This window comes from Eleutherodactylus coqui, chromosome 4 (genome assembly GCF_035609145.1).
Source record: "Eleutherodactylus coqui strain aEleCoq1 chromosome 4, aEleCoq1.hap1, whole genome shotgun sequence".
NCBI lineage: Eukaryota > Metazoa > Chordata > Amphibia > Anura > Eleutherodactylidae > Eleutherodactylus > Eleutherodactylus coqui.
The window spans coordinates 214,968,258-214,993,182 of record NC_089840.1 but is presented as its reverse complement, the minus strand read 5'-3'; the positions used below and the strand labels follow the sequence as shown (position 1 = coordinate 214,993,182).

General features: G+C 44.8%; 2 protein-coding genes across 2 annotated transcripts in view; both read left to right on the top strand.

The window, feature by feature from the left end:
• Positions 1 to 7,499, top strand: part of LOC136626026 (interferon-induced protein with tetratricopeptide repeats 5-like) — a 29,647-nt gene extending 22,148 nt beyond the window's left edge. Inside the window, exon 2 of the mRNA XM_066600731.1 lies at positions 2,930 to 7,499. Coding sequence (XP_066456828.1) covers positions 2,930 to 4,361 — 1,432 coding nt within the window. The 3' untranslated portion in view covers positions 4,362 to 7,499. The remainder of the gene's footprint in view (positions 1 to 2,929) is intronic.
• LOC136626025 (interferon-induced protein with tetratricopeptide repeats 5-like) overlaps positions 1 to 24,925 on the top strand; it is a 59,115-nt gene that overhangs the window by 22,170 nt on the left and 12,020 nt on the right. The window lies entirely within an intron of this gene.

Genomic DNA, 24,925 nt, shown 5'->3' with positions numbered 1-24,925 from the left:
TATGTATTTATTATTTTCTTGTTTTATATTTTTTTTTTTTACACATACCTTACTTTTATTTAGATCACTAAGAAATTAGTTTCCTTTCCAAGCTTATGCCATTTTTACATTCTTATTAAATTATATATAATTCTCCCCTGTTTTGCGCCGAAGGCAATAAATTTCTATCTATCTTATATATATATATATATATATATATATATATATATATATATATATATATATATATATATATATATATATATAATATATATATTGGAGTCTTTAAAAAGTCAATTGGCAGTCTACCAAAATTAATGTTATCTTCTATGTACAGATGGTGGTTAAGTTGACTTTCACTTTTGTAACTTACCACGACGGTAACTTGCTGATCACAATGAACTCTTCCACAGTAAGCTATTCAAATAGCTCTGTCTTTACTTTTCCGCAAAATAACTAATTTTACTGCACTGCATCTTAAACTGTGTGACATGTAACGGTCAAGTTAGTCTTTCATCTAGTTTGTTATACAGCCAGCAGCATGTTCGATGTATGTATTTGTCTAAAGGCTTTTTCTCCTGTTCTGTTCTCTACACACTCAATCCTGTCATCGCATATACAATTATCATTTAGACATTTAAATATATCATATTCATACCATATACCAGAACAACTTTCAGACACATGACACCTTTTGCATATGCATACATACATATATTAAAGGGGTTGTCCCACGGCAGCAAGTGGGGTTATGCACTTCTGTATGGCCATATTAATGCACTTTGTAATATACATCGTGCATTAAATATGAGCCATACAGAAGTTATTCACTTTCCTGCTCCGTTGCTGGCGTCCCCGTCGCCATGGTGCTGTCTAATTTCAGCGCCTAATCGCCCGATTAGACGCGCTTGCGCAGATGGGTCTTTTCCCTTCGGCTCGGCAGCAGCGGCGTTATGGCTCCGCCCCCTTGTACACGTCATCGCGTAGCTCCGCCCCGTCACATGTGCCGATTCCAGCCTCCTGATTGGCTGGAATCGGCACATGTGACGGGGCGGAGCTACGCGATGACGCGTACAAGGGGGCGGAACCTGAACGCCGCTGCTGCCGAGCCGAAGGGAAAAGACCCATCTGCGCAAGCGCGTCTAATCGGGTGATTAGACGCTGAAATTAGACGGCACCATGGCGACGGGGACACCAGCAACGGAGCAGGTAAGTGAATACCTTCTGTATGGCTCATATTTAATGCACGATGTATATTACAAAGTCCATTAATATGGCCATACAGAAGTGTATAACCCCACTTGCTTTCGCGGGACAACCCCTTCAATACAAGTGACCCCCAATAGTTGCCCGAGTAGTAATAGGGAGCCCCAACAGTTGCCCCAGTAATAATAGTGGTGTCCAATAGTTTACCCAGTAGCAATAGTGACCCCTAAAAGTTTCCCCAGTAGTAATAGTGACCCCTAACAGTTACCCCAGTAGTAATAGTGACCCCCAATAATTTTCCCAGTAATAGTGACCTCCAACAGTTAACCCAGTAGTAAGTGACACCCAATAGTTGCCCCAGTAGTAATTGGGACCCCCAATAGTTGCCCTCGTAATAATAGTGACTGGATAGTAATCCTGTAATAGTAATAGGATTTGTCATATCCAAGGACAATGGATTTGTAAGTGCAAGGGGTGGCGCCCATTCAGGTAAGTATATATCTTCTTTATGACTCATTTTCAAAGCACACACTATATCAGAAAAAAGGTCTTTGTAATGGCCATACAGAAGTCTATACATGCATTTGCCAAGGACAGATAACCCTTTTAATACCCAATATAAACCTAAAGACCTGGTATGCTGGAGGCATTAGTAGAGTGGAGGATTTATTTGAGGGGTCATCACTTAGGCCATTTACGCAAATACATGAGCTATTCTAAGTATCTCATAAGGAATGAGGAGCTTCAGAAAAGTTTTTACCGCAGATCAGTGGTCACACATATACCTCCTTAGGCCTACATTTTCTCACTATGTGAATCACCTGGAAACCAACAGGTAATTAATATATGGATGGTGCTTATCCCTATCCTACTTAGCTAGAATCTATCCACAACTCTCTGAACTATATTGGAGATGCCACAAACAAGTTGGTCATTCCTACATATCTAGTGGCTGTGCAAGCCTCTTCAAAGCTTCTGGGACCAAGTCCAACATTCACTGTTCTCCATTTTTCTGACTATGATAAATGCGGTCAAGTGGTTGCCGTTTTGCCAGGGGGTACAGAGGACTGCTCCTTGGCAGATCTTCCTGTTATCTCCCATATTCTAACAGCATCCAGAACCTCCGTAGCAAAAAAATGGAAAAGTACAAATATACCATCATTAACCAAAATTTTGGTAGTTCAATAGAGTTGTCTAATGGAACATATGATTGCCTCTAGACTGGATCAGGTGTAGAGGTTCAGGAGAAGGTGGGTAAAGGGGCTCAAATTCCCAAGATATATCTGCTAATCACCCTAAAGAGTGCCATCCATTGGGTTTTGTAATGAGGGCGTAATAAATGGGTTCCCAATTGGGAATCCATTGTCTGAAAAAGTTACTTGAAATTTATATCTCTCACCTCACGCACTTGCGAAGACATAAATTGAGCCTATTATATTGACTAACCCGGACTACGACCTCTTTATATTCTTCTTTTATACTTCTTTGTCCTACTTATTGGTTATTACTCCATTGTTCATAGTTTCTTTATTTGATTTTGTTTTACTGTTTTGTTTTTATTGCTGTAATGTGTATGTGAATTATTATTTATTATCAACAATTGTCACAAAAGGAAATTATTTGTAAATGAAAATGATCTAACTACTGCACCACCCTGTATAATATATAGCTCACTTGTGTGTATAAGTCATGACATTTTTAATCAGTTACTCATACCAATCACCTCTCTTATTTTCTATCACAGTGCACCATCATTGAAGCTGCGTTTACCGCAACTTAAATGTCACTTTACTTGGAAACTAACTTTAAAGGACATGGACCCTGAAGAAATAGAAGAAAGAATGTATGACCAGTTAACATTTCTTGTCACTAAGAGCAAATACATAGTGTACAATATTCTGGCCTATGTGATGCATCTGAAAAAGGATTACACAAAAGCTGTTGCCAATTTACAGAAAGCAGAAGAAGTGATTAAAGAGAACAATCCGGATGGACCGGATTACAAATATTTGGTGACATATGGAAATTATGCATGGATCTTCTACTACCTGCACCAGTATGAAGACTCTCAAAAATATATAGATAAAGTAGACCAGATAAATAAAGGACTCAAAGATACACCAGACATATCTGAAATCTATGGAGAAAAGGGCTGGGCACTGCTTAAATTCTGTGGACAATATTATGAAGAAGCAAAACTCTGTTTTCAGAAGGCTTTGGAGCTAGAACCGGAAGATCCTGAGTGGAACAGTGACTATGCAACTGTGGTCTATAGACTGGAAACCATGAATGGCAGACAATGTCCAGCCTCAGAATGCAAATCGCTAGATCTGTTGAAGCGTGCAATAGAGAAGAATCCAAATGACGCCGTGGTGAAGGCACTTCTTGCGTTGAAGCTGCAAGACCTAAAAAGAACTGATGAAGGAAAAAAATATCTTGAAGAAGCCATAAAACAAGCCCCGAACCTTCCATATGTGCTCCGTTATGTTGCCAAGTTTTACAGGAGGGCTCGCATGGAAGATGAGGCCTTACGTCATCTAAAAACAGCAGTAGATCTCATCCCAAACTCTGGATTTCTACATCACCAAATTGGACTATGTTACAAGTATAAGTATAAGAATCACAAAAAGCAATTGGGAAACAGGAACATTTATAACAAACAGGACCAAGAATTATTTCATCTTCTACAAAATGCTATCTTCCATTTTGAAAAGGTGTTGGAGTCTAAGAAACCATTTGCGTATGTTTACATAGATTTAGCAAACATGTACTGCGAAGCAAATGAGTATCAAAAAGCAGAGGACACATTTGAAGCAGTTTTGGCATTTCCCAATCTTTTGGATGAGGAGAAGCAGCCGATCTATTACCATTATGGACATTTCAAGGAATACTGCAGGAGGTCTCAATCTGAAGCCATACACTATTATAAGATGTCTTTGCAGATTACTTCAACGTTGAAAGAGAAAGAATTCAGTAAAACTGCTCTAAGAAGAATTTCTTCAAAGATGATCAGAAACAACAGACAAGATCCAGAGGGTTTTGCTTTGCTTGGCTTCATCCATAAGACTAACGGGGAAAGAAATGATGCAATTGATTGCTATGAACAAGCCCTCAGATATGATCCTTACAATGAGGAGTATGTGAGTGAACTCTGTGAGCTGAGGTTGATGGTATGAAGAACAAGTGAAGTAGAAGAGAGATCTTGGGTTTTAAAAGTTTACCTTCTTTTCCTTTTATAAATTTGTAGAGTGTAAGTCTTCAAGAAATCCATCTATTATGAAGAAATAAAGGGAACCTGTCACATCCCCACAGCACCAGAAACTCAGTTATCACAGGGAGCCGAGTGATATGTTTATTATATTCATCCCCTCCTGTGATACAGGGCTGTCACCCCCCCCCCCCCCCCCAAAGATTGCACAAGAAAATCTGACTGTTTTCAAACTCCGATGCAAATAAGGAAGATGGAACAATACCTGCTGGATAGCAGCATTCCTTCAAAGTAATGTACGACTTTTTAACAAGTCTGTATAACAATGATTGAGAATTCCCAGACTTGTTAAAAAGTCGTACATTGATTTGAAGGAATGCTGCCATCCAATAGGTGGCGCTGGAGAGGTATTTGCATAAATTACCCAGAGAAGCATGCATGGCCTTATAAGTCTTCTCAGATGTCTTCTCACATCCCTTCTGGGTGCTCACCTTGGAGAGAGATGATGCCATTGCCCAACTCACTCACCCCCTAGGTGTCTCTACACACTTTTTGGGTGCTCTCCTTAAGAGACAACATCCCTCTTGACCAAAGTCCCATGCGCTCTCTCCTTTACAAGTCTATGGAGGAAGTGCATGCATGGGATTCTGAAAAGATTCAGATTCTCCTCCACCGCGTGATCTTTGCAATCAAAATTCCTTTCTGCCAGCTCTTATACAGACTCTGGATTTTTGCTTATGCGCAACATTTCAATTCACATGTGTTTGGCTCATTGTACCCTTTAGGTTGTACAGTATTGTCAGGGTGCACTCCCTCTTGTTCTAGGGCTTTCTGTTGCAATTCCATTTCACTGTTCCATATTTGGAGCAGAAAAACTAAATTAAACATTTCAGTTTTTTCCCCATTGATTTCAATGTTTATTTTTAAATCAGAAAGTGGTCAGTTTTCTTCCATTCTGTTGTGTTTCTGTTTTTTTAAAGGTACAAATAGCGCTGTGGACTATGTGGGGGAAAAAAATCATTCCATTTTTCTGCTCCAAATCAGAACAGGAGATACAGAATTGTAGCAGAAAACCCTAATACAAGTGTGAAAACATTCTTAGCTCCTTTGTTTATTAAAATGCAATAAAAACACGAAGAAAATTTAATATACCTTTTTTTGTAGTATTAGGTCACTGTGATGTAAGGGCACTATTGTAATCCAGGTTACATAGGTACTGTGGTGTTATTCTGTACAGAGCTTCACTATTGCTCACATTAGGAGGATCCTTCAATACTATATTCAATACTATATTCACACACTTCTAAGCCTTTATGTTCAAAATGACGGGATAATTTAAGCAAGAAACACGCACCACCAGGAAACATTGCAAAATCACTGTTGTCATAGCTGTTTATTCAAATTTTCCATTCTTCTACCAGGTCACCAATAAATACATTAAAAAGAATCGAGCCCAATACTGCCCCTGTGGTACCCCACTAGTAATGGTGACCCAATCAGATTTTGAAACATTAATCACCCTCTGCTTTCTATCACTGACCAGTTACTTACCCACTTACACACATTGTCACCCAGACCATGCATTCTTCTTTTATATACCAACCTTTTATGCGGCACAGGATCAAACACTTTGGAAAAGTCCAGATATGCATGATTCAGTGACTCTTCCCAGTCAAGTCTAAAACGTACCTCCTGGTAGGAGCTGATCAGGTTGGTTTGACAAGAACGATCCCTCAAAACCCATGTTGGAGTTATACAGCTATTTTCCTTGAGGTACTTCAGGATAGCATCTCTTAGAAACCCTTCAAACATTTTACCCACAATGGCAGTAAGACTTGCCAGCCTGTAGTTTCCAGGTTTACTTTTTGACCTTTTTTTGAATATTTGCACCACATTGGTCATGCGCCAATCTAGTGGAACAGACCCCGTCCCTATAGAGTCATTAAATATAAGAAACAATGGTCTGTCCATCGCATTACTCAAATTCCTTTAGAACCCAGGAGCTGTATGCCATCAGGACCTGGCAATCTGTCTATTTTAACCATTTTAAGACAGCTCTGCACTTCTTCCTGGGTTAAATTGGTGGCATTTTGTGGAGAGTATACTTTTTTCACTCTGCATCTCATCTAGCATTTCATTTTTCTCTGGGAATACACTGGAGAAAAACTATTTAATAGATTTGCTTTCTCTTTTTCACCTTCTACACTCTTTCCTACATTATTTATCAAAGGTCCAACACTTTCAGTATTAATGCTTTTACTATTATATAATTGAAGAACAGTTTAGGGTTAGTTTTACTATTTGGCAATGAGTCTCTTTGTCTCCGCCTTTGCTGTTCTTATCTGCTTTTAATATAGTTTATATGTTTCATTATATGTTTTTAGTGCTTCTTTGGAGCCTTCTTGTGCTAGTAGTTAAAACACTTTCTTTTTGTTTGTTTTTCCCCTTTTATGTCCTAATGGAGCCACATTGGTTTTCTCTTATTCATACCACTTTTATTCCTGCAAGGTATGAACCTCTCACAGTAAATAATTAAGATGTTTTTAAACATTTCCCATTTTTGTCTATACTCTTATTTCTGAGAAAATTGTCCCAGTCAATAAGGTTGAGGGCATCTCTGAGCTGATTGTATTTTCATAGCTCCTCAATCAAGTCCCTATTGAAATACAAGTGTAAATTTATTATATTATTATGGTCACTATTTCCCAGGTGCTCCCCAACCTGCACCCCTATTACTCTGCCAGGTCTGTTAATTAGTATTAAGTCCAAAATGGCCTTCCCTCTAGTGGGTCCTGTACAATTTGGGTAAGGTAATTATCTGCCAGGAAGACAAAACACTGTTCGATGATCACAGGCTTTGTGGTAGATTGCCCTCTTTGTCCCCGTAATAATTTTTTTCCTTCATTTTTGATTCTTCCTATCAACTTTCAAAAAGTCATAACTCTTTTATTTATCCATCAATGTAGCTGTCTCAGGACGTGTATAATATACTAAAAAGCTGTAAAAAATTTATAGGTGGATTGAAATGAAAAAAAAAAAAACAATTCCACCCTCTTTCTTGTTTTCATGGCATATATACTGCAGCAAAAATTACATAAAAAATATATTCTATGGGTCATGATTGCAGTGATACCAAATTTATGTAGTACTTTTTCTTTTGCTGTAATACTTTTGAAAAATAAAATCTTTGAAAAAAATAAAGTTATTTTCTGTTGTCTTGACAGTCAAAACCTTTTTATTTTTCCACTGACTAGTTTTTCACAGGACATTCTGTAGTTTCTATTAGTACCATTCTGGAGTACAAGTGACTTTTTGATTGCTTTTTATAAAAAATTTTTCCTTGATGATGCGGTGACCATAAAAGCACATATCTGGGATTGTTTTTTTTTTCTCTGATGATGTTCACCATACCGGATAAATACTTAATTACTTTGATAGATCAGACTTTTATGGACACAGTGATGCGAAATATGTTTTTAGTTTTTTATTTTGATCTTTTTATTATAAATATGTGAAAAAGGTTGTTTTTTTTAAACTTCAATATCTGTAGTTTTTTCTAATAATTAATAAAAGTTTTTTAAACTCATATTTACATTTTTTTGTCTCCATGGGGGACTTGAACTTGCGATCGATTAATCACTCATAGAGTATTATGCAATACCATAGCATTGCATTATACTGCTTTCTAGTAGGCACTCTATCAATCCCTGGGGGTCTTCAGTAGGCCCCAGACAGCCATGGCAACTGAACAGCACTTCATATTCGGGGCCCTGAAATACCAATCAGGACATTTAAATGCCACTGTCAGAATTTACTGTGGTGTTTAAAGGGTTAACAGATGCAAACAGGGTTCACACTCATTGAGGTTGTTGTAGATGGGTGTCAGCTGTCAAGACCAGCTGGCATCCTCATTGTATGGAGTGGGATACAAACCCCACACCTCCATGACATAACTAATAAGGATACTTTTACAGAGACTGATCTTCACCTGAATATTTGCTCAAATAAGTAATTATGGGTAACTGTTGACCTGTGCAAACACGGCACCCAAAAAGGTACTGAATCAGAAGTCGCTCAATAGTCACTAGTCGTTCAGTTTCAGCTCATTGAACTGGAATGACTCGTGGGCGAAATCTTGCTCAGTACAACCAGACAGTTGTTCATCTTTGAACAACTACTTCTTTGCAGTGAATTGAGGTGGACAGCCGGAAGAGATCTCCAGCACACTCCCCCTCCATTCACTGAACCGCTAATCCTTGTGTGAAAGCACAGGAGCAACAGTTGTTCCATTTAAAACCAACCCAAGTAACATCTCCCTATTAGGGACAATGGGAGACTATGCCACAATCTTCATTCTGTAATGAATATTTTATTGACTGGTGGTGGGTAGTTGAAATAGCAGATAGATTCTGAAATTTTTCTAATTCTGATTCCAAGATTTGTTTATGATGATTGTGACACCTTTACTGAGGTATTCAAAAATGATGATTTACTGGGGGGCGGGGGGGGGGGGTCATTTTGAGAGGTCATCACGCTTAGTAATATTGACCTTAAAGCCAAATACAATAAATGCATATAGGGCCACATACATCAAGTTTGTCCCAAACATTGCCCATCCATCCTCAAAATAGCTGGGGATGGGTGTATCTTGATATCATCTAGAACAGCAAAAATGATTTCAATGTCAGTCGTTGTGGATCTGCCTTTAACAAATATCACCTGATTAGGGGATAATATTCGTGCAAGTACATAAGCTAATCTATCTGCCATTATCTATGGCATTAGATCAAGATCAGTATTGATTAACAAGATTTCCTGATTAGAGATGAGCGAGCGTACTCGTCCGAGCTTGATGCTCCTTTGAGTATTAGGGTACTCGAGATGCTCGTTACTCGATGTGAGCACCACGCGGTACTCGAGTCAATTCCATTTCCTTCCCTGAAAGTTTTGCGCCATTTTCTGGCCAATAGAAACGCAGGGAAGGCATTACAACTTCCTCTTATGACGTTCCAGCCCTATCCCACCCCCCTGCAGTGAGTGGCTGGTGAGGTCAAGTGACCCCCGAGTATTTAAAGTGGGGTCGCCCGCGGCTTGCCACAGTCACACACTGGGAGAGATCAGGGACAGTGCTGATACTGCTATAGGGAAAGTTTTAGTGTAGAATCATGTGTACAAGAACCCCAACGGTCCTTCTTAGGGCCACATCTGACCGTGTGCATTACTGTTGTGGCTGCTGGTAGCAGTTTTGCACATTTTTTTTTTTTGTATATCGGGCGTGCAGCCCCATTATAGCTATAGCGTTCTCAGGCTGCAGTCTGTACTAGATAGTATAGGGACAGCATTGCTGAGATAGGGAGAGTGGTAGTGTAGGATCCTGTATACAAGAACCCCAACTGTCCTTCTTAGGGCTACTTGTGACCGTGTGCATTTTACAGGTTGTCTGATGGGAGTTCTAGTCCATCACTATTGCACAGCTAGGCCTGTTTGCAGCCTTCCGTCTAATTTTTTTCTGGCTGCAGTTAGCGTTACATAACCGCTGTCAGCCTCCAACTGTACACCAATAATTCCAAAATTTTTTACACCGCTCTGTGTCTGCCGTCAACTTCACGCACAGCATACGGTGACAGCCCCTGATAGAGGGAAAGTCATATACACACTATATAGCCGGTATTCTTTTTTTTTTTTTTTTATTTAAATAAAAGCTCCTTCTTACGTCTAACGTGTGCATTTTACAGGTTGTCTGATGGGAGTTGTAGTCCATCAATATTGCACTTAGGCCTGTTTGCGGCCTTCCTGACTATTTTTTTCTGCCTGGAGTTTGCCTTACTATAACGCTCTCAGCGACAAGGTCTACGCACATAATTCCAAGATTATTTACATCGGGCTGTGTCTGCAGTGAATTAGAGATGCACAGCGTACAGCCACAGTGACTGATAGAGGGGACGTGATATACACACTATATAGCCTGTATTCTTTTACCAAAAAAAAACTAAAAGCTCCTCAGTTGGGCTACCTTTGACTGTTTCAATTTCACTGGGTGTCTGATGGGAGATGTAGTCCATCACTATTGCACTTAGGCCTGTTTGCGGCCTTTCAGACTATTTTTTTCTGCCTGGAGTTTGCCTTACTATACCACTCTTAGCGACAAAGTCTACGCACATAATTCCAAGATTATTTACACCGGCCTGTGTCTGCAGTGAATTAGAGACACACAGCGTACGGCCACAGCGACTGATAGAGGGAAAGTGATATACACACTATATAGCCTGTATTCTTTGACCTTTTAAATTTTACTGGGTGTCTGGTGGGAGTTGTAGTCCATCACTATTGCACAGTTAGTCCTGTTTGCAGCCTTCCTGACTATTTTTTTCTGCCTGGAGTTTGCCTTACTATAACGCTCTCAGCGACAAAGTCTACGCACATAATTCCAAGATTATTTACACCGGCCTGTGTCTGCAGTGAATTTGACGCTCAGCGTACCTGCCAACACAGGTACTTATAGAGGGAAAGTGATATACACAGTATATAGCCTGTCTTCTTTTTAAAAAAAAAAAAAAAAGCTCCTTCGTTGGGCTACCTCTGACCGTCTGCATTTCACTGGGTGCCTGGTGGGAGTCTTGATGTATCACTATTGCATTGCTAGGCCTGTTTGCGGCCTTCCTTCCATTTTTTTCTGCCTGGAGTTAGCGTTACGATTCTGCTCTCTGCGTGAAAGTGTACGCATATAATTCCATAATTATTTACAGTGGTATGTGTCTGCTCTATTCGTAATCCACCATGCTGAGGGTTAGGGGTCGAGGATGTGGACGCGGGAGAGGATGCGGAGTTCTGGGTCTGCCTTTACTGCTGCTACAGAAATGTTCCTGGGGTCTGTTTAATACCTTTGCTACAGGAATGTTACAGCGGTCTGTCTATACTATGGGTGCACTAAGTCTTCCTATCACAGTGTTTTACCTATGTGGCACAAATAATACAGTGACTGACTAGGCCAGAATTGCTGGCCGAGGCCAAGTTGCTTGGCGCGGCGAACCTCTCCCATGGTTGGGCACTCCGATTTCTTCCTGTGTAATACCATCTTTGTGCACTTACAGCATAGGCTAGGCCAAGGAACTCAAAGACTGCCCCTTCCAGTGTTGAGCTATCTATGTTGCGACACATGGATTTTCCGTTGCTATGTAACTCAGGGCACCTTGAGTCACAAAGGTGGAGGCTTGGAACCCGAGCCTGACCCTGGGCCTGCTAACGTACTTCCCACACAGACTATAGTGCGTCCTGGTCATGGTGTCTTGGGCTTGTAATGCCATCTCCTCCTCCTGCTTGGGGTCAGGGGCTCAGCACTGGGCATCATGTATTTTTCCCATGTTACCATAGTTATCTGAGACACTGGTTTGAGCCAAAGAAGAGGAGCATTACTGCATTGATGAGACCTTCAGAGCTGTACTAGCATCGGAGTCTGCTCTATGCCCACAATTGCTGAGGGTGTGTGCAGAGGCCTATGTACTCGGCACAGTGAAAGTCTGGCATGTTTGGGCACTATCATTTCTTCATGTTTATTACTGTGTTTGGGTTCCTTTGGCTCGCCTACGCTGTGGGTGCACAAAGACTTCCCATAGCGGTGATTTACCTGTCCGGCACAAAGTCACTGACTGACTTGGGTAGGGTGCATAGTGCAGATGCCTTTCCCCTTGCGGTGTCGCTAGAGCTATCCGACACCTAGACAGAATGAATACTGTGTGGGCACATGGACTTCCCATTGCTATGTCAGTCGCGACACCTTGGGTCTCACAAGGTGTCTGCTGGGACCGAGCCTGGCCAAGGGCCCGCTCACATCCTTCCCATTCAGGCTACAGCGGGCCCTGGTCATGGTTTCTTGGCCTTGTAAGGCCACCTCCTCCTCCTACTTGGGGTCAGGAGATCAGCAATGCGCATCAGGAATTTTCTCTTGTGTTACCACAGTTATCTGAGAAACTCGTTTGGGCCAAAGGAGAGGAGCGTAACTGCATTAATGAGACGTTCACTGCTGTACTAGCATCAGAGTCTGCTCTATGCCCGCGATTGCTAAGGGTGTGGGCAGAGGCCTATGGCCTTGGCGCACTTTAATCTGCCTTGTTTGGGCACTCTGATTCCTTCATATTTAATGCTGTCTTTGGGTTCCTTCGACTCGCCTATGCTGTGGGTGCACACAGACTTCCCATAGCCGTGATTTCCCTGTCCTGCACAAAGTGACTGACTGACTGACTTGGGTAGGGTGCATAGTGCAGATGCCTTTCCCCTTGCGGTGTCGCTAGAGCTATCCGACACCTAGACAGAATGAATACTTTGTGGGCACATGGACTGCCCATTGCTATGTCAGTCGCAGCACCTTGGGTCTCACTGTTACTACTGAAATGTTACTGGGGTCTCCCTAAACTTCTGCAACAAAACTGTTACTGGGGTCAGCTTATACCTTTGCTACAGGAATATTACAGGGGTCTGTGCATACTATAGGTGCACTAAGTTTTCCCATCGCGGTGTTCTACCTATCTGGCTCAAAAAAAAAACACTGACTGACTAGGGCATGGAGTGTGGGCCGAAGCCAACATGCATTTTCTCTCACGTTACCACAGCTATCCGGGGCACTGCATTGGGACAAACAAGAGGAGCGATACAGCGCTAATGAGACGTAACGGATTTACTGAGACCTTCACAGGTGTACTAGCATCGAAGTCCGCTTCCTGCCTACGATTGCTGAAGCTGTTGGCCAAGGCCTATGTCCCGAGGGAACTGCAATGGCGCCTGGTTCGGCCTGTGGAACTTTTTCCTGGCTAATGCAGTCTTTGGAGCGGTGAAAGAAAACATAACGGATTTACTGAGACCTTCACAGGTGTACTAGCATCGAAGTCCGCTTCCTGCCTATGATTGCTGAAGCTATTGGCCGAGGCCTATGTCCCGGGGGAACTGCAACGGCGCCAGGTTGGGCCTGTGGAACTTTTTCCTGGCTATTGCAGTCTATGGAGCGGTGAAAGAAAACATAACGGATTTACTGAGACCTTCACATGTGTACTAGCATGGAAGTCCGCTTCCTGCCTATGATTGCTGAAGCTATTGGCCGAGGCCTATGTCCCGGGGGAACTGCAACGGTGCCAGGTTGGGCCTGTGGAACTTTTTCCTGGCTAATGCAGTCTTTGGAGCGGTGAAAGAAATCGTAACGGATTTACTGAGACCTTCACAAGTGTACTAGCATCGAAGTCCGCCTCCTGCCTATGATTGCTGAAGCTGTTGGCCGAGGCCTATGTCCCAAGGGAACTGCAATGGCGCCAGGTTCGGCCTGTGGAACTTTTTCCTGGCTAATGTAGTCTTTGGAGCGGTGAAAGAAAATGTAACGGATTTACTGAGACCTTCACAGGTGTACTAGCATCGAAGTCTACTTCCTGCCTACGATTTCTGAAGCTGTTGGCCGAGGCCTATGTCCCGGGGGAACTGCAACGGCTCCAGGTTGGGCCTGTGGAACTTTTTCCTGGCTAATGCAGTCTTTGGAGCGGTGAAGGAAAACATTACGGATTTACTGAGACCTTCACAGGTGTACTAGCATCGACGTCCGCTTCCTGCCTACCATTGCTGAAGCTGTGAGCCAAGGCCTATGTCCCGGGGGAACTGATTTCTTTATTGTTCATGTCTTGGGTTGCGTTGGACCCACCTATGCTGTTGGTGCACACAGACCTCCCATCGCGGTGTTTGACCTGTCTGGCACAAAGACACTGTCTGACTTGGGTAGGGGGCAGAGTGCAGATGGCTTTCCCCTTGCGGTGTCGATTAAGCTATCTGACACCTAGAAAGAATGAATACTGTGTGGGCACATGGATTCCTCATAGCTATGTAACTCATGTCCACGTTTGCAGCTCCTGACGGAGGTTGGCACTTTATTGGAATGAAGATCGAACGTCAATTTCTCATTGATTCTCAACTGAATTGTGGGCTATCGCCCCGCCCCTTTTAATGAAGGTCGCTACCTGGCCCTGCCAACCCTCTGCAGTGTGTGCCTCCGGTTCTTCCTCATCGCAGACGCACTTATAAATAGACATGAGGATGGTGTGGCTATGAAGTGAGCGTGTGGCATGAGGGCAGCTGAAGGCTGCGCAGGGACACTTTTGTGTGCGCTGCGGACGCAGGATCGTGCGGGAAGGGGGGGGGGGGTTGTTAGGCAGCATGTAACCCAGGAGAAGTGGCAGCGGTGTATCCCGCAGGCAGTGATTGTGCTTGGTTGGAGGTAGTGTGGTGCTTAGCTGAGGTGTGCCTTGCTAATGAGGGTTTGTCCAAATTAAAAATTGTTAGGGGGAGGGGCAACTCTTGCCGCTATTGTGGCTTAATAGTGGGACCTGGGAACCTGAGATGCAGCCCAGCATGTTGCCCCTCGCCTGCCCTATCTGTTTCTATGTCGTTTCCATCACTTTCTTGGGTTTTCCAGATTTTCACAAATGAAAACCTTAGCGAAGCATGGGTCATATACAAAAATGCTCGAGTCGCCCATTGACTTCAATGGGGTTCGTTACTCGAAACGAACTCTCGAGCATCTCGAAAAGTTTGACTCGAGCAACGAGCACCCGAGCATTTTGGTGCTCGCTCATCTCTATTCCTGATATTAATTTAAGCCACAATAGGTGAACTAGGAATTGTCGAATCCTGTAGATAGCCATGTTGGAGCAGACATGAGGAGATTTAGTCCTTCGAAATTTTAAAATATTCCCAAGTATACCTGGGGAGCCTGGGGCTTTATGCTTGATCAGAGAAGCAATAGTTTCCTTTAATTCTTCCAAAGGCTGTTTTGGAGAGATTTTTCATGCATCCTTAAAAGAAAAGGTCCCATTTTGTATCAGATTAGTTTCATATAATTTGTATAATATTTATCAAATATATAATTTCTTTTCTTTGGGTGAGACTAGAAGATGTTGGCTTGATCATACAGTTTCGCCGTATAGATAGATGCGTAGGTCCCATTCATTAATCCTAACAAAGGCCATCTAGCTTTGTTTCCATGTCTAAAGAACAAGGATTCCTGGAAAGATTGTTTCATGTGTTCCTTCCAGTCCAAGCACTACTCATAATCTCATCTGATTGTAATTAGAGATGAGCGAGCATGCTCGTTTAAGGCCGATGCTCGAGAGAGCATCGGTCTTTTCGAGTAACTACTTACTTGTCAGAGCACCATGCGGGGAGGTGGCAGGGGGAGCATAAGGGAGCAGGGGGGAGAGCTTCCCCCCCCCCCCCACACCGCTCCCCTGCATGATGCTCCGAAGAGTAAGCAGTTACTCGAAAACACTGATGCTCTCTCGAGCATCAGCCTTAAACAAGCGCGCTCGCTCATCTCTAATTGTGAACCATTTATGTTTTGTGATAGCAGAAGGATTCACCTAAAAGGACAGGCCATTCTCAATTTTGAACCAAACTCATCAATTTTAAAGTGAATCTTATTTTCAGTTTCAGACACATATGATATTATTTGCCCTTGAAAGCAAACTTGGCTGTTTATTGCATTCAAAGTCTAGCTATCAGCCTCTCAAGGTCCTTTAATATGGAACAATAGCCGTTGCATGGACTGCCATGTGACTATCGCTCCTGTGCTTACACAGAGGTAAGAGTCATTCAAGTGAATAGAGGTGGAGTGGGCCGGTATCGTCCCAGCCCACCGCCTCCATTAAAGGGGTTGTCCCGAGGCAGCAAGTGGGTCTATACACTTCTGTATGGCCATAATAATGCACTTTGTAATGTACATTGTGCATTAATTATGAGCCATACAGAAGTTATAAAAAGTTTTATACTTACCTGCTCCGTTGCTGGCGTCCTCGTTCCCATGGAGCCGACTAATTTTCGCCCTCCGATGGCCAAATTAGCCGCGCTTGCGCAGTCCGGGTCTTCTGCTTTCTTCTATGGAGCCGCTCGTGCCAGAGAGCGGCTCCGTGTAGCTCCGCCCCGTCACGTGCCGATTCCAGCCAATCAGGAGGCTGGAATCGGCAGTGGACCGCACAGAAGAGCTGCGGTCCACGAAGGTAGAAGATCCCGGCGGCCATCTTCAGCGGTAAGTATTGAAGTCACCGGACCGCCGGGATTCAGGTAAGCGCTGTGCGGGTGGTTTTTTTAACCCCTGCATCGGGGTTGTCTCGCGCCGAACGGGGGGGGGGGGTTTAAAAAAAAACAAACCCGTTTCGGCGCGGGACATCTCCTTTAATGGGAACCAGTAGTCACTCAAACATTGAGTAGCTCCAGTTTACTTGGCACAACAGTCACTTGGTTCTTAGTTTAGCTAAAAACCAAGCGATTCCGTCAAGTGAACGATTTCTTGCTCAGTGCTTTGTGTGTGCATGAGACAATTATCAGCTGAATTTGTTGTTTCCAGCGACAATTTGGGGGATAATCACCCCATCTAAAGTATCCTTTCCTTGCGATTGAAAATTATCATCAGACACTATAAATGTGGGTAACCTCCAAAGGTAATCTGATCTCTTTTCTGCTTATCTCTTATGTAAAGAGCGATCGGGGAATGATCAGAGATAATCATAACTCCAATATGGATTCTATCTAACCTGGCTTGTTTACAGGTGAATATTATCAGATAATTAATTTTTGATCAAAACTGTATTTATGTAAGGACTCAAAGCACTGTGTAACTGTGCCAGAGGAGTATAAAGGAAGATGAGCCAGAAATTGTACCAATATGATAGTGTGCACCAAAATTTGGTGCAGTGGAACTGAGCATGCTCACTGGACACTTGTTGAAAGCTTGATTGCTGCATAATGAGCTGAGCTGATGCAGGACCAAGGATTCTGGAAGCTGCAATCTGCTTTGTCTCATACCGGGAAGAATCAGAAATGCAACAGACCTAAGATGGTGGGGCGAACACCAATGTCTGAAAGCAGAGAGAGTGAGTGACAAATAGTCCTCTCAGTTCCAGGTAAAGCTACGGACAAAGCTTGAGCAGTATGTAGTGAGCACAGGGAATGGAGAACCAGCTTGGGTAATATCACGGTGGCTGGGGACTCTAATGATCAGCCGGCTATGCTACAAATTAAGCTAATAGTGGTTGTAGTTCATGATTAGAGATGAGCGAACCTACTCGGCCACGCCCCTTTTTCGCCCGAGCGCCGCGATTTTCGAGTACTTCCGTACTCAGGTGAAAAGATTCGGGGGGCGCCGCGGGTGAGTGGGGGGTTGCAGCGGGGAGTGGGGGGGAGAGGGAGAGAGAGAGGGCTCCCCCCCCTGTTCCCCGCTGCTACCCCCCAGCGCCCCCCGAATCTTTTCACCCGAGTACGGAAGTACTCGAAAATCGCGGTGCTCAATCGAGTAATTACTCGAAACGAGTATATTCGCTCATCTCTATTCACGATGCCAAGTTGTATTCCAGAATGAGGGGCAGTTTTGTACTTTGATTCCTACTCAGTTATACTACAAAATACAAAAAGTAATGGTGGTTATAGTGGTCCTAGTTCATGACGCCAGTTTCCTGCAGCATCCAGATACCCTGGAAGATATTGTGTTAGGTGACTGAGGTGTTCAGTGCAGGACAAACAACACAGAGGCCAGGAACTTGTGAAAACAGAAAATAGAAATTTTCTGAACATTTAGTAATAGATTAAGCCAATTTTTAACAAAAAAAAACACAGTACTTGCAAATTCCACAGTTACTCCAACATGTACATCTCTGTACAAGCCTGGTGAATTTATTGGCTTATAATTATTGACAACCTAATCAGAGTAACTTTATCTGGGAGACCCTCCTGCTTCTCTCTTGCAGAATTTCTGCCCTATGACTCTTTACAATCATTCTTGTACCTTATCCAGTCCTCGGGGTGCACTTTGGGTGCAATTCAGGTGTGCTTTACTCCTGCCGTTCTTTCCACACAAAGACAGTCTGAGGCCTCTTTTAGGGTTGGCAATAATCCGTAGTTTTTGGGTGCCATATGCTGCATCAGCAGAGTTGGAACAGATATTTCACCTCACTCTCTGCTCTGCTCGTACTCCATACACTCTCTACTCTCTCTCTACATCCCAATGTTTGGCATGGCTATGCCAGGGACACATTTTGAAGCAATCATAGCATTCCTGCATTATAATGACAATACATAGTGCCCACCCAGCAATGACCCCAATTATGATCACTTATATAAAATTAAAATCTCATAAAGAGAAATAGCAAATATGCAAAAAGAAACTGGCCATATACTTACTGATACAAGAGGGCAGGTATAAAAACCACATATTCCCCAACATGCAGACAGCCAGACTGATAAATGGAGAAGCAACAAACACCTGTGAAGGACACTGATGAAACAACCACTCACAAACCCTGCTTATATTAGGGTGGTGGCTGTTTAGTGTTCATTCCTGCATAAAAGAGTAGATACAGTCAGACCACATGATACGTGTAGTGCACCATGCAGGCTTACAACCTATTAGTGACGCCAGATTTGAATCCAGCGAGTTGCCCTGCTCTGCAAGGGTGAACCACACTGGCACTGGCACCCTGGGCTCCTCCAGCATTCAAAACCGCACTGCATGCTCTGGTGGAATTTAATTCTTCCTTTGAAATGTTCCAGGGACTCATCTACAGAAATATTTTTTCTCAGGGGTGTATGCCTTCCTTTTGGTATCAGTATATCAGTAAGTATATGGCCGCTTTCTGTGATTTGCTTGTATAAAATTAGGCTAGTAGTAACTAATCATTTTAATGTTAATTTGTCCAGCCGTACACCCCTGAGAAAAACATTTCTGTAGATGAGTCCCTGTACATTTCAAAGTGAGGCCTGAATTCCACCAGACCCTGACGAGTAAAAAGAGCCCGGTATAGCATGAGAATGTACAAGAAAATAACACTTAAAAAAAGATTGCAATGTAAAGTAGGCCTACGGTAAATGTTAATTATTAACTACTTTGTTAGACAATATGCCGATGCGCACAAATAAAAGAACCAGAGTAATGTTTTGGGTACTCACTAAGAGGGGGTAGGTGCCCCAATATTGCGGTAGTGGGGTGAAACCTCTACATTTGGAGTCCCAGGACAGACTGGATAAAACTTGTATAATTTCAATAAATGTCATATTACATATGACGTAAAATCAATCACAGCTAGATGGTGGAATAACGGATGTTCAATAGTTACCAACAGTGCATGAATATATAAATAGTGCATGATTATATATATATATTAATAATAATTCAATATACATAAAGGATGTATGATAAATACAAGTGAATAAATATCTAAAAATGAATATGTCTATCTATCCTCATATATCCTATAATTAAATCATATTTATATTAAAAAAACAATGAATTAATGTGCTATCTTCATGATTTATCTTAGGGCTCAGTCAGACGGTAGTTCTCTCTGGGCCCTGTTGTGGTCCTGATTCATGGCTGTCTGGAAAATTCCAAATAATATCATGTTATTTACAATAGATCTTACTCAAACTTTTTCCAATGTTTCATTCAGGCCAAAGGGAACCAGGGTGTTTAGTCTAAAGATCCAGAACATCTGGGTAAAGGATTTTGAAGGGATACCTTCCAATGGTGTAACTTTTAAATGGCTTACATCACAATCATGTTTTTTTACAAAAGTGTCTGGATACACTATGCTTGGTGTATCCTTTGGTATGTTAAACCTGTGATTATTGACTTTACATCCAAGAGTATTCATTGTGCGGCTAACACATCATAGGCTGCATGTGCATTCAATTAAATAAATAATAAAATCGGAACGGCAATTTAAAAACTCTTTAATTTTTATAGGGTTTTTTTCTGATCTGGAGTGATGGTTTTTAGAGATGAGCGAACGTGTTCTTCCGAGCTTGATATTCGTGCGAATATTAGGGTGTTCGGGATGTTTGTTATTCGTAACGAACACCATGCGGTGTTCGGGTTACTTTCACTTCCTTCCCTGAGACGTTAGCACGCTTTTCTGGCCAATTGAAAGACAGGGAAGGCATTACAGCTTCCCCCTGCGTCGTTCAAGCCCTATACCACCCCCCTGCTGTGAGTGGCTGGGGAGATCAGGTGTCCGCCTAATATAAAAGTCGGCCCCTCCCGCGGCTCGCCTCAGATGCCTTGTGAGTTAGTGAGGGACAGTGCTGTTTGTACCGGAGCTGCTGTAGGGAAAGAATTGGTAGTTAGTGTAGGCTTCAAGACCCCCAAAGGTCCTTATTAGGGCCACTGATAGCTGTGTGTTGGCTGCTGTTAGCAGTGGCAATTTTTTTTTCCTCAAAATCGGCTCTGCAGAGCGTTGCACCCGGCATTAGGGACAGAAGTGTTGCATAGGCAGGGAGAGTGTTAGGAGTGAGTGTAGCCTTCAAGAACCTCAACGGTCCTTTCTAGGGCCATATTTAACCGTGTGCAGTACTGTGCTGGCTGCTGTTAGCTGTGCTGCATATTTTTTTTCTTCTCAAAATCGCCTCTGCAGAGCATTGCACCCTCCATTGATACTGCAGGGAAAGAATTGTGTAGGCAGGGCCACAACACAGTTATTATTCATTGAATATACGCAGTGCGGCCTTTTGCTTGTAAAACAAGTGAAAATAATTCTATTTGTCCTGCCTCTGTCCGTCCTAAGGGCGGTGGACACGTGTCGGCTGCGTGTGCAACGTTTAAAAATCAGACGCACCCAGCTACGGTTTACTGCTGGCTTCGCCATTTGCTTTCCTTAATTGGGAAAAAAAATACCTGCTCTGCCAGAGTTATAATAACTCTGCTACCCTCAAGTTCTGTGCCACATTAGCAGGGCCACAGCACAGTTATTAAACTTCTCATGTTCATTGAATATACGCAGTGCTGCCTTTTGGTGGAAAAAAACTGAAAATAATTCTATTTGTCCTGCCTCTGTCCGTCCTAAGGGCGGTGGACACGTGTCGGCTGCGTGTGCAACGTTTAAAAATCAGACGCACCCAGCTACGGTTTACTGCTGGCTTCGCCATTTGCTTTCCTTAATTGTGAAAAAAAATACCTGCTCTGCCAGAGTTATAATAACTCTGCTACCCTCACGTTCTGTGACACATTAGCAGGGCCACAGCACAGTTATTAAACTTAGATTATTCATTCACTAGAGGCAGTGGGGCCTTTCGTTTTCAAAAAAGGGAAAAAATTATATTTGGCCTGCAGTCTTGCGCCAATTTATTTCCTGCCTGTGAAATCAAATCACTGGTAATACAGCATGCTGAGGGGTAGGGGTAGGCCTAGAGGACGTGGACGCGGCCGAGGACGCGGAGGGCCAAGTCAGGGTGTGGGCACAGGCCGAGCTCCTGATCCAGGTGTGTCGCAGCCGACTGCTGCGCGATTAGGAGAGAGGCACGTTTCTGGCGTCCCCACATTCATCGCCCAATTAATGGGTCCACGAGGGAGACGGTTATTAGAAAATGAGCAGTGTGAGCAGGTCCTGTCCTGGATGGCAGAAAGTGCTTCGAGCAACCTATCATCAACACGCAGTTCTGCGCCGTCCACTGCTGCAAATCCGAATCCTCTGTCTGCTGCTCCTCCTTCCTCCCAGCCTCCTCACTCCACTACAATGACACCTGCTCAGGAGCGGGAACACTCCCAGGAACTGTTCTCGGGCCCCTGCTTAGATTGGGCAGCAGCGGTTCCTCTCCCACCAGAGGAGTTTATCGTCACTGATGCCCAACCATTCGAAAGTTCCCGGGGTCCGGGGGAAGAGGCTGGGGACTTCCGCCAACTGTCTCAACAACTTTCTGTGGGTGAGGAGGACGATGATGATCAGACACAGTTGTCTTGCAGTGAGGTAGTAGTAAGGGCAGTAAGTCCGAGGGAGCAGCGCACAGAGGATTCTGAGGAAGAGCAGCAGGACGATGAGGTGACTGACCCCACCTGGTGTGCAACGCTTACTCAGGAGGACAGGTCTTCAGAGGGGGAGTCAAGGGCATCAGCAGGGCAGGTTGCAAGAGGCAGTGCGGTGGCCAGGGGTAGAGGCAGGGCCAGACCGAATAATCCACCAACTGTTTCCCAAAGCGCCCCCTCGCGCCATGCCACCCTGCAGAGGCCGAGGTGCTCTAAGGTCTGGCAGTTTTTCACAGAGACGCCTGACGACCGACGAACAGTGGTGTGCAACCTTTGTCGCGCAAAGCTCAGCCGGGGAGCCAACACCAACAGCCTCACCACCACCACCATGCGCAAACATATGATGGCCAAGCACCCCACAAGGTGGGACGAAGGCCGTTCAGCGCCTCCGGTTTGCACCCCTGCCTCTCCCCCTGTGCCCCAACCTGCCACTGAGATCCAACCCCCCTCTCAGGACACGGGCACTACCGCCTCATGGCCTGCACCCACACCCTCATCTCCGCTGTCCTCGGCCCCATCCAGCAGTGTAGTTCAGCGCACCGTCCAGCCGTCGCTTGCGCAACTGTTGGAGCGCAAGTGCGCCGCCACGCACCCGCACGCTCAAACGTTAACCGTCCGCATAGCAAAATTCATCAGCCTTGAGATGCTGCCGTATAGGGTTGTGGAAACTGAGTCCTTCAAAAGTATCATGGAGGCGGCGGCCCCGCGCTACTCAGTTCCCAGTCGCCACTACTTTTCCCGATGTGCCGTCCCAGCCCTGCACGACCACGTCTCCCGCAACATTGTACGCGCCCTCACCAACGCGGTTACTGCCACGGTCCACTTAACAACGGACACGTGGACAAGCACAGGCGGGCAGGGCCACTACATCTCCCTGACGGCACATTGGGTGAATTTAGTGGAGGCTGGGACAGAGTCAGAGCCTGGGACCGCTCACGTCCTACCCACCCCCAGAATTGCAGGCCCCAGCTCGGTGGTGGTATCTGCAGAGGTGTATGCTTCCTCCACTAAAGCACCCTCCTCCTCCTCCTCCTCCTCCTCTGTCTCGCAGCAGCATGTCGCCAGCAGTCGGTGTCGCGCGGTGTGGCAGCACAGCAGTGGGCAAGCGTCAGCAGGCCGTGCTGAAACTACTCAGCTTAGGCGATAAGAGGCACACGGCCCACGAACTGCTGCAGGGTCTGACACAGCAGACTGACCGCTGGCTTGCGCCGCTGAGCCTCCAACCGGGCATGGTCGTGTGTGACAACGGCCGTAACCTGGTGGCGGCTCTGCAGCTCGGCAGCCTCACGCACGTGCCATGCCTGGCCCACGTCTTTAATTTGGTGGTTCAGCGCTTTCTGAAAAGCTACCCACGCTTGTCATACCTGCTCGGAAAGGTGCGCCAGCACATTTCTGCAAATCCCACACGCACGCTGCCACCCTGCGGACACTGCAACATAGGTTTAATCTGCCAGTGCACCGACTGCTGTGCGACGTGCCCACACAGTGGAACTCTACGCTCCACATGTTGGCCAGGCTCTATGAACAGCGTAGAGCTATAGTTGAATACCAACTCCAACATGGGCGGCGCAGTGGGAGTCAGCCTCCTCAATTCCTTTCAGAAGAGTGGGCCTGGTTGGCAGACATCTGCCATGTCCTTGGTAATTTTGAGGAGTCTACCCAGGTGGTGAGCGGCGATGCTACAATCATTAGCGTCACCATTCCTCTGCTATGCATCTTGAGAAATTCCCTGCAAACCATAAAGGCAAATGCTTTGCGCTCGGAAACGGGGGCGGTGGAAGACAGTATGCCGCTGGATAGTCAGGGCACCCTCCTGTCTATTTCTCAGCGAGTACAGGAGGAGGAGGAGGAGCATGAGGAGGATGAGGAGGAGGGGGAAGAGACAGCTTGGCCCGCTGCTGACGGTACACCGGCTGATTGCCTGTCATTCTTTCAGTGTGTATGGCCTGAGGAGGAGGAGGAGGAGGAGGATCCTGAAAGTGATCTTCCTAGTGAAGACAGCCATGTGTTGCGTACTGGTACCCTGGCGCACATGGCTGACTTCATGTTAGGATGCCTTTCTCGTGACCCTCGCGTTGCACGCATTCTGGCCACAACGGATTACTGGGTGTACACACTGCTCGACCCACGCTATAAGGAGAACCTGCCCACTCTCATTCCCGAAGAGGAAAGGGGTTCGAGAGTGTTGCTATACCACAGGACCCTTGCGGACAAGCTGATGGTAAAATTCCCAGCCGACAGCGCTAGTGGCAGAAGGCGCAGTACCGAGGGCAAGGTAGCAGGGGAGGTGCGGAGATCGAGCAGCATGTACATCCCAGGCAGTGCAACAGTCTTTAAGGGCTTGGCCAGCTTTATGGCTCCCCAGCAAGACTGTGTCACCGCTCCCCAGTCAAGGCTGAGTCGGCGGGAGCACTGTAAAAGGATGGTGAGGGAGTACGTAGCCGATCGCACGACCATCCTCGGTGACGCCTCTGCCCCCTACAACTACTGGGTGTCGAAGCTGGACACGTGGCCTGAACTAGCGCTGTATGCCCTGGAGGTGCTTGCTTGTCCTGTGGCTAGCGTCTTGTCGGAGAGGGTGTTTAGTGCGGCTGGGGGAATCATCACAGATAAGCGTAGCCGCTTGTCAACCGACAGTGCCGACAGGCTAACACTCATCAAGATGAACAAAGGCTGGATTTCCCCAGACTTCTGTTCTCCACCAGCGGACAGCAGCGATA